The sequence below is a fragment of the Maniola hyperantus genome, chromosome 19 (genome assembly GCF_902806685.2).
Source record: "Maniola hyperantus chromosome 19, iAphHyp1.2, whole genome shotgun sequence".
In the NCBI taxonomy this organism is placed as follows: Eukaryota; Metazoa; Arthropoda; class Insecta; order Lepidoptera; family Nymphalidae; genus Maniola; species Maniola hyperantus.
In genome coordinates, this window is record NC_048554.1 from 630,108 (window position 1) to 641,314 (window position 11,207).

Here is an 11,207-nt window from a genome sequence, read left to right on the forward strand (position 1 = left end):
CATGATATAAAGCGTTTTTGACATTCTATTGTTGGACATTATTTAAAAAAAAAAAGCTTATTACAGTGCCTATATTCGCTTGGTTTTGACATTTTAGTTTAAGTTTAATTTTATGATTTGCCTGTATTTTATAAACAAATATTTAGTCACACTCAATAATCACAACTGTTAACTATATTTGTACGCCGCCATGGCTAATGTGCTGGACTGTTTCTTAGATTTAACATCTTATGTACCACATTATGCAAATAAAGAATTATTCTATTCTATTCTAAGGCTCTCTTGGTACTTGAATGACAATGACAGGGGGGCGCTGTTGGAGAACAAAGGCTTAGAATATTCAAACAAGAACAAAGGGTACACTTGACGGCAACGTTAGTTCTGATTTTCGCCACGGGCCAAGGTAGCCTTGTCCGCGCAGATTTTCAGCTAGTACCCTGAACCGGGCGACGCCACGAAGTCATAGACTATCAACTACTAACAATAATACTACCAACATAATAACTTATCGCCAAGTTAGTTTTAAATAGTTTGCCATTTCCAATCGTTGGAGGCACATAGCCGGCAGCAAGGCGCGGCCCGTGAAATTGTCTTGACGTTTTCCTATAATAACATTTTTCTTACATTTTTATATTTTTTCATCCCTCAAAAGCATAATAAAGTGTGTGATGGGATGGGACGGGTAAAGGCTGAAGGGATGCTTGTGTCTTAATGCATAAAAGATTAAACATGGTGTGAGTCGAGGGGAATGGGGTGTTTGCGTCATCAAATATACCAGAAAATATCCTGTAACGTTTCATCACCATCATCATCATCATGATCAACCCATCGCCGGCTCACTACAGAGCACGGGTCTCCTCTCAGAGTGAGAACAGTTTTGGCCATAGTCTACCACGCTGGCCATGTGCGGATTGATGATGATTTTATTTTTTATTTTATTTTATTTGTTAAATTAACTAACGGCTACTTACACTAATACATTTTAAAAAAAACTTAATTCTGAAAATATTACTTACTAAGTGCAGTCGCCAATTATAAGTTAATACAACATTTACAAACATATGTGACAAAATAAAAAACAAACATCAATAAAATTAAAGATAATACTTCCTACTCAAGACGTCCAATATGCAAAGATCTTTTCCCGAAACTTATATAAAGAGTCAGAATTAATGTCAATGACAGAGCTGTGGTGGTTAAGAGTTTTACATAATCTAGAGACAGGAGAATTGGCGCCAAGGACAGTTCTACACAACGGTGGACAAAGTGGTGTAATGGGTTTACGTGGATAATGGACAGGAACCTTAAATTTGAACCTGCTCAATAGTTGAGGACAGTCGATCTTAGCATTAAAAATTTTATACAAGAATTGCAGATCTAAAAGTTCCCTACGTTTTTCTAACGAATACATTTGGAAATAAGACAATCTTTCTTTATATGCAAAATTTCTACTACCTTTTCCAACACTAGTAGCTAGGTGCCAAAGGAATCTTTTTTGGATGCGTTCAAGTCTCAAAATATGTGTTGCATAGTGAGGTCTCCAGACCACTGAACCATATTCCACGATACTCCTGACTAAGTTATTGTAGAGAAGCTTTTTTGTGCGAATATTTTTAAATACTTTAGCATTTCTAATAACAAAACCAAGCATCCTCGACGCTCGTTTAGTAATATATTCAATATGTGGGACAAATGTCAACTTTTGGTCATATACTACTCCCAAATCTCTTATAGTCTCCAATTCGTCTAATTTATGCCCGTCTATGTGGTAGTCAAAGTTAACAGATTTTAATTTCCTTGTATATTTGATATAAAAGCATTTCTTTTTATTTAACATCATTTTATTGTCACAGCACCACATAATCAACGCATCAAGGTCTTTTTGTAAAAGCATGCAGTCATCAGCAGCATTAATCTTTCTGGTAAATTTCAAATCATCAGCATACAGAAATGGAGATGAATATTGAAAGCAATTAGAGATGTCATTGATAAACACATTGAATAATATAGGACCAATGTGTGAACCCTGGGGTACACCGGAAGAAATCTTACAAACTTTGGATTGGTATCCATTAACGACTACGAAGAATGTGCGATCTTGTAAATAAGATTTTAGCCAATCAAGGAAATTTCCAGTAAAACCATATGCCTTTAATTTTGAAACAAGAATCTCATGTGGGACACTGTCAAACGCCTTACTGAAATCCGTGTATATAACGTCAATTTGACTATTGTTGTCAATTGCATTGACGAGAGTTTCAGTAAAAGTTACTAGGTTTGTGCTAGTGGATCTGGAACTAATAAATCCATGCTGGTTGATAGTAAGAAAATGTTTGAGGTGGTTTTGTATGAGAGGGCAAACCATGCATTCAAATATTTTAGCAAAAGTGGAAAGAATTGAAATAGGCCTATAATTTTGGACTAGGGTATCTTTTTCTGATTTATAAATGGGGACGACCTTTGCTGACTTCCATGCTTTTGGAAATATACCAGTGGTTAACGATTTGTTAAAAATAGTACACAGTGGCGTAGCCAAAGCTGAAGCACACGATGCTATGAACATAGGCGGTATGCCATCAGGACCAGCACCTTTTCCACGATCTACGCTTTTTAGGGATTTTAACACGTTTTCGAATGATATTGTAGGTATTGTTATTGAAAGGCCATAATTGTGTATATGTTGTAAGCCTATGGTGGATTCATTTCCTATTGAGTTTATACAGTTAGCGTTAAACGATTGCAAAAATTGTTCGGCAAATAAGTTGCATATAGTAGTGCCATCAGCTGTTTCAGTTTCCCCATTACTCATATTAGCCGGATATTTTCCTTTGCCACCCTTCTTACCTTTTATAAATGTCCAGAATAGTTTAGGATTATTAATGATACCATGTTCAATGTCTTTAACATATTGATTATACTTAATTGTCGCAAGACGAGAAGCCCTATCACTAACTAATTTAAGAGAAATTTCGTCCATAGGATTTTTGTAAAGTTTATAACGCCATCTCAAAGCATTCTTCTCATTTAGAGTTCTTCTTAGATTACGGTCAAACCAAGGAGGAATTTTTTTTTGTTTACCCTTAGTAGTAAGTGGGACAAGCTTTTGAATAGCTTCATGTAAAATATCATAAAACACGTCTAGCATAGAATCAACGTCATTAGATCCATGAAATATATTTTCCCAATCCTGACCTTGCAAGTATTTACAAATAGCATCATAATCAGCTTTATAAAAATTTGGCATAAGGATATTTATATTATAGGGGAGTTTAATATTTTCTGTAATAAACAAGACAACTTCCAAAGGTGGATGCAAAAGGTCAATGACACTAAGAGGATTACATGGTGTGAGAACTTCACAGGCAATGTTTGTAAGCACTAAATCCAATATTCGGTTCGATTTATTAGGAATATTGTTAGCTTGGCGAAGTTTATATAGGTTTAAAAAGTCAACTAAATGTGTTCCTATTCCAGATATTACATAGCTATCATTATTATCATTAAGTAAAGCCCAATTTATATAACTCATATTAAAATCTCCGATTATACAAGTACGAAAGTTTTGCTCGAACACAGAGTTGCATTTATCTAAGTATTGATCAAGCATGCTCTGACTTACTGGAGGAGGTAGGTAGATGGCGCATAGAGCTATTTGCTTTGGATATTTATGATTTTTACTAGCACAATCATCGACAATTACCCACACATCTTCGCAATCACTTTCCCAGTTATACATACGTTTAGACACATATTTATTTTTAATAGCTATCAAAACTCCTCCACCATCTTTCTTGTTGTGATAATTTGTAATCTTACGGTCTCTTCTATACACTACATACCTGTTATCAAATAATTCATGTGTAGAGATGTTATCGTTCAGCCAAGTTTCTACAAGTATTACAATATCATAGTTATTACAACAAATTTGAGTATAAAAATTGTGAGTTTTAGTACGCAAGCCACGGACATTTTGGTAGTAAACTTTTAACTTCGCGTATTTTATAAAATTAACAACCATTACATGCAATGTTATAGATATTAAATTCTTTACAATTAAATAATTTTGTCTAAAGAGCAAGTATCCTTAATCCAAATATATGCTGATTCCTCATCCTTGCGTACAAATATGCGGCCGCCTCTAACCCAAGCGAATTTGTATTTCATCTGTTTAGCCTTAATTCTCACAGCAGCGTGTAGAGCTTTATTAGCAGGGGAGAGGTGCTCAGTGACATATATTTGCGATTTAAATCCATGAATTCCAATCAGGTTGCTGTTTAATTTGTCATTCGGGTTGGCCTTATTGTATTTTATAACGGCAGCTAACATTTCATCACGCAACCTTGGAGTGACCAATTCCACTATAATCGAACGTGGGCGATTTGTATCACGTTGTAATTTGGCAACTCTGGTGCAGGTCAGTATTTGCTCCTTACTGACGTTACAATTTATGACCTTTCCGATCTCGGTGACGACATTAACTAAATTCTCGTGCTTCTTTTCTGGTACACATTGTATTTCTATGTTTTTGGCTCGAGAATGTTGTTCTAATTGGATAAGTCTAATATTAAGCTCAGAAACTGTTGATTTTAAATTGTCATTTTCAATTTTGAGTGCGTGCATAGTTTCTTGGGTAGTTTTATGTTCCATGAGTACTTCCTCGAATTGTTCATTCATGTGTTCCATTGACTTTATTATCTCTACCATTTCGTTCTGCATTGGTTTAAATTTGTCATTCAATGCATTAACGAGAGTGTTATTCAGCTTTGACAACATATCATCAAACTTAGCTTGCATAGTGCTCCGGACGATGTCACTAATATCTTCCCTTGTAAGAGGCACGCTGCGCTGAATCTCCGCGGGTGACTTTGTCGCTTGTCTCTTATTGCCTCTGGGCGTGGATACGTTGCAAATAGGTGTATTATCATCTATGCCTTTCCATGGTAAAGATGATGATGATGATGATGATGAAATCTAATCTAATCTAACCTAACTAAGAGACTGCGTTGAGGTTTGACGAGTGACGACAGAATGCACCTCTTCACATCTGTTACTTGGTTTAAATTCCTTAATATTAAAATGTAGCTAAATCCTAAAAGCTAAAATAATTGTGATAGTTCTAATAAGTTTCAATAATTTTGTAAAGTGGTGATAATAAAAAGAATACCCGGCTGAGTTTGTTGTGGGCTCTTCTTAGACCTGGGCGCGTTTGGAACCCTCGTAGCTTTAGTTTTAAGTTTGCGTTATAATTATCACCACTATATCTTACAAATCTAACGCCATACCAGACCATCAATAAGCGTAATTTATTACCTATTTTGAATAAATCATTTGACTTTGACTTTGACTTTGACTTCCCAATTAGTTGGAGTCACGTATGGCAACGAGGTAATATCTTGCTGACAGTGCGCTGGACTCATGACCTAGTGCGTGAGGTAGTAGAAGGGATTTGACCTAGGTTATCTGGACACATAACAAGGTAGGAAACACTTACAGTTGACGCGTTATGAAAATTGAGACAAGATTGAGACAGATTTGGAGTGACGGATTACAGAAAGCAGATAACAAAACAAAGAACCAAACTTGGGATTTTTAAGTTTCGAGGCTGAAATTCACGCCGTTGCGCCATAGAGCTCTTTGAATTTTCCTGAAAATAAGATACATTCACGTAAAGGGTGAATTTAGGAGATACGTCACGTAGAATATTGCTTAGAAACGTGTGTGAATAAATACATGAAGGATTGGCGTTACAACAAGATGCGATAACGGCCGTAGATACCTACCAAAAATAGTCGTCTTTAGAGTTTAGCCAGAGTAAACTAGAGTGAGGGAAATCTGTGGAACTCTGGGTTTGCTCCCCTATCGACACAATGTCAAATATTAGGCTATGGATGACGTGAAATCGAAGAAAAATAGGCTTAAATAGACGATTCATAGGCTACGTAGTAGTATATGGAAGTTCTTTGAGCATAAATGTAGGTAAAATTTGACATCTGCCAGTGACGTCGCAGTCTCGACGTTTTGTTACAAGTTCCCTGTTTAGCTTATTAGGTTTTTAAAAATCCCGTGGGATCTCTTTGATTTTCCGAGATAAAAAGTAGCCTATGTCCCTCTCCAGTTCTCAAACTATACCCATGCCAAAAAATCACGTCGATCCGTTGCTCCGTTGCGACGTGATTGAAGGACAAACCAACAAACAAACACACTTTCACAATTTATTATAGGGGTAGTGATTTTTTGAAACGCACCCTAATCACAGTTCACGAACTTAGGGAACTTCTAACAAAACGCGACGTCAGTCAGGCGTCAAAATTTCAGTACATTTAACACTAGGTTGCCCTATTTTTCCTTGATTTCACGTCACCATATATTTTGATATATCGTCGATTCAGGATCAAACCGAGAGTTCCCTGACTCTAGCTCACTCTGCTAATGCTATGGCTACTTCGCGTCCATGATAACATAATAGACGTAGTACCTAACACTAGCGTTACCATAAATATGACAAAATACACCTCTCTCGTAGTTAAAAAGGTGAAAAGGTATAATAAAAGAGTATTAAAACATTTGCATGGTTACTTTACCGGGCCAGGACGGGGTGGCGTCGCGTGATGGGGCACAGTTTCCCAGTTTTACTGTTCCGAGTAAATTAACTCCACACAATGGGTTAATGCACGCAAGTTCAAATGTTAACGGCCTTATATTTAACTTAACTTTGACTACGATTATATAAAAGTCTTCGCACATTACATAGACTCAATGCCGACTCCACCTTTTTAAATTCCATTACTAGTTTAGCCCTTGAGTGCGATCTTATCTGGTGATATGATGCCGCCTAAGGTAGAAGCGGGCTAACTTGGAAGGGCTTCTTATTCTTCTTCTCAATCGTTCACTCTTGACAGGGTGGTCGTGGCTATGAACTCTTCACTGCTGCTCGTGCGATCTCCCTCCAGCGACTTCTGTTGATGGCATTATGTGCACACACGGAGACGGCGTGTTTGTTACGTCCGTCCACCTAGTTGGGGAACGCCCACGTGGACGTGTGCCCTCCACTCGAGCTTGTACCACGAGGTGTTCGATGGTACCACTCCACCAGGGATATGGAAGACTCACTGTAAACCATGAAAATGTGAGCTTTATAAGTTCTGAGCCGTCTCCAGGGTGTAAGCTACATATCTGTATCAAATTGCCTGCAACTTCCATGTGGATTTAGATTTTTGGGTTTTTAAGAACGAATGTCCTTCCCCAAGATTCAGGCTATCTCTGTACCGTCCGTTAAAATCGTAAAAATCGTTGTATAAACGGCTGGGGTGTAAAAAGCTAGCAGACAGACAGACACACTTTCGCATAGGTAGTATGGATAAAGAATACTGCCTATCATTTTCTAAATGTCCCTTTGGAATAAAAAAGTTGCCCTAAGCTTCTCTATGATCGTAAAAATATCTAAAAAAAAATCTAAAAAAGAATATGATCCAGAACTCCAGAAGCCATTTTGGATATCGCTGAAGCCACACGCTATTACTTCCTATGACGTCGTTTTACAGCGAACCCCTTTTACGCTCAAAAATAACCATAAAACTATATCACGTCTAACAGAGAATGCGCAATTACTGCCGGCCCACTAGCGAACTGAAATATAGGAATAATATTAGGATTTTATCGTCCCCCATATTGCGGGGCTACGTAGCTGTGCTGCCAGCTAGCATGTTTCTACTTCCCCACAAAAGACAACCGCAAAAATGTTCTGAAGAATAAAGCAGACTACGCAATAGTACCAACATGACAAGTAAAGGCAGGGGATAACAGTTGACACCTGACACTGACGTGATAACATTGCATAGAGATATAATAAAGAGTTGCCCTAATGTCCTATAGAAAATAGCGGATCGGAAACTAGCTTAAGCTTATCGAAGTTTTCATAAGTGTGTAAGAGACAACACTACATTTCAACTATAAAAACAGGGTTTCGGCACAATCCGCCATTTGCTGTGCCAGAGTAAGTACTTGTTTTTCTTGTAAAAAAATAAGCTAATCTTTTGTTATGACAGCTGATTAGCTGATACTATGAACAAGCGCCGCCATTTTCTGTGTTAAAAAATACACGGTAAACGGATATTTTCTCTCTATTAGTAGTAGTAAATACCTAAGCAGTTGTCACATGAAGACTAAACAGTGACAATTCAACTCGAACAGAATAAATATGGTCGTCGAAAGTCAAAAATATACAATTTTCATGGTTATTTAAAAATTAATATCTCGAGAACCCCATATTTTTTGGAATCAAAATTATACTAAAAATTAAAGAAAAAAATATGTTCCAATAGGCCATATTTCGTTGCTTGACGTTCTAATTTATTTCAGGTACCAACCCTCTCTAGAAAGCTGCGGTTGTCTTTTATTTTTACACGACTGCCCAAAAAAGGAGTATATATTTTTTCAGATACAAGGAAGCCCTTGACTGCGATCTCCACCGTGGGGTGATTCGCTAACGTAGTGTCTAACACTGAACGATAGCCACCGAGCTCATTTGACATGTTTGGTCCTACATTGCTGCTTCGCTGAGTGATAATAAAATATTTTTTCGTAGAAAACCTTCAATGTATTAATAGTAAAAGTCGAATGAGCTTGATGGGTATCATTCAGCGTTAGACATTGAATTAGCGAATCATTAGCATGGTGGTAAGTGATGACGCAGTCTAAAAGGGAAGCGGGCTAATTTGCGCTCGGGCGGCCCAGACTTTCCATATATTTCGCATTTGTGATCCCATTTCGCATTAAATATTTATCTTTTTCATCTGCACAAACTAGGGTAATTTTGCCTAAAAACCGGGTAATTTACCAAACACGGGAACACAGAAGCGTAGGCAAATATGCCCCGAAAACGTTAACTATGAAAGGAATATGCTCCCTCTGTGAGGCGGTGTTGTTTTACGATGTATAAATGTACATTGTAAGTATTGTCGCTTCTGTGTTTACGGCGAATATTGTTGATTTACGGCATACTTTGCTGAGGTGTTAAGGAACGATATCTAATGCTTCAATGTAGGGTACCTACCACAGATAACGTACCTTCCTATTACCACAGAATACTTAATAGTACTTACAGGTACAGATGGGTCACTCCGCAACGACATTTAAATAAATAGTGACTCGTGTTACAATGTGAAAGAGCAATAATTGAGCTCGTACACCGTCCCCTCTTTCCCTATAACTGCAGGAAAAACAAGCAATACACACACACACACAATACCACACTAATCTTCGTCAACCACAAATTCACGGTTTTCAAATTATCCCTTTAGGTACTTGTGCTATAAGACATTGCTACCTGCCAAATTTCATGATTTAACTAAGGATTTTAAGCTTATTTCGTGGTTTAACGACATAGTATTGTATAAAACGGGTATATTCATACCACGATTAATTAGGCGATTTTTAAATGCCGATTCATGATTTAAGGTCAACGGGATCCTAAAGGTATTGATTCCCTTGATGGGTCTTGACAGACATGACAGACAATGAAGAGGTCCTATAAGGGTTCCCCTTTTTCTCTGGATAGATACGAAACCCTAAAAACATGTTTTTGTACAAGAAATTTCTTCATTTCCATAGCTTAGAGCCCTTTTCAATCAGATTCCCCACGCCCTAGCTCCGTTCTGCTTGTGCACGATCTTCAATCATCATCAAGATCATGAAGAATGATAGAATCGCTGCAACTTTAGATTGGGTGTGACTAGAGACGGCCAATTATTGCTACTTTGGAATCATTTCATTTGGTGAGTTTTTTTTCACAGTGATTTTTCACTTATCACGCTTACATGATTTTCTACTAGGAATTATGATCAAGATCAATAACACTACTAATTCACATGAGTATTTCACGGAAAGTGATTTTTCAATTTTCTCACTTACAATCTACATATCGATTTTACTATACATATATTGTAGATAACGGGTACCTACATACCACGACTAATTTGGTATTTTTTAGGGTTCCGTAGCCAAATAGCAAAAGACGGAGCCCTTATAGATTCGTCATATCTGTCTGTCTGTCCGTCCGTATGTCACAACTCACAGCCACTTTTTTCTGAAACTATAAGAGCTGTACTGTTGAAATTTGGTAAGTAGATGTAAGTAGGTATTTTGTGAACCGCATTAAGATTTTCACACAAAAATAGAAAAACCAGTAAATTTTGGGTAACCCCATACTGAAACTCAAAAAATTTTTTTTCATTAAACCCATACGTATGGATATCCATATTTATGGATCGGTCTTCAAAAATAATATTGCGATTTCTAATATCACTTTTTTCTAAACTGAATAGTTTGCGCGAGAGACACTTCCAAAGTGGTAAAATATGTGTCTGATAGACATGTGAATGATAAAACTAAAACTAAAAAAAATATAATATGATGTACATTACCATTTAAACTTTCACCGAAAATTAGTTTGAACGAGATCTAGTAAGTAGTTTTTGATTAATCGTGCAAAATGTCGATAAAATACGATAACCCTCAGTGCGCGAGTCCGACTCGCACTTGGCCGGTTTTATTTATATCTGCCGAATGCCGATATTTCGACTCACTTGTAAGAGACTAATGTCCATAGCAAGAGTAACATACATAATGTGATAAAAGTTATTTTCACATGATTTTACCCATGCTACTTGTGAAATGGTTCGTCTCTAGGTGTTGCCGTGTCCTAATTGAAGCGTGACTAAAAACCGTACTAGGTACCTAACGCAAACAAGGGATTATCAGCGCGTTTGGTATCGCATCGCTTTATTTGTTTTTCAGCCTTGAACGAAGAACGCCGAAGGAATTTCATTAGAATATCTTTATTAGGCTATCCAATTCGAGACGTCGGAGACGATTTTATCACTTGGGTAACTAGAGAGCTTACATACAATCTACCTATATATCTACCCAAAGGTAAACCGATTTGACTATAAAAAACCGGCCAAGTGCGAGTCAGGCTCGCGCAACGAGGATTCCATACTACAGTCGTATTTTTTCGACATTTTCAAGATAGTTCAAAAACTATGATGCATAAAAATTAAAAATAGATTTTAGAATCCACAGGTGAAGACCTTTCATATTATGATACCCCCACTTGATATAGTTATCTTACTTCGAAAATTTAAATTTTTTTGTGTGATGTACCTACTTAAGCACAAATTCACGGTTTTGAGATTTTACCGCGAATGTCT

The 11,207-nt window shown here is 37.0% G+C and overlaps 1 protein-coding gene across 1 annotated transcript; it reads right to left on the reverse strand.

Moving 5' to 3' along the window:
- Window positions 1–1,229: 1,229 nt before the first annotated feature.
- On the reverse strand, window positions 1,230–4,794 carry LOC117991431 (uncharacterized). The gene has a single exon (XM_034979030.2). The coding sequence runs from the start codon at window positions 4,792–4,794 to the stop codon at window positions 4,054–4,056; it is 741 nt and encodes a 246-aa protein (XP_034834921.1). The 3' UTR covers window positions 1,230–4,053.
- Between the last annotated feature and the right edge of the window lie 6,413 nt (window positions 4,795–11,207).

What these genes read in the sequence shown, in the direction of transcription:
- LOC117991431 (XM_034979030.2), bottom strand. Translation starts at nt 4,794, where the DNA reads ATGCAAGCTAAGTTTGATGATATGTTGTCAAAGCTGAATAACACTCTC.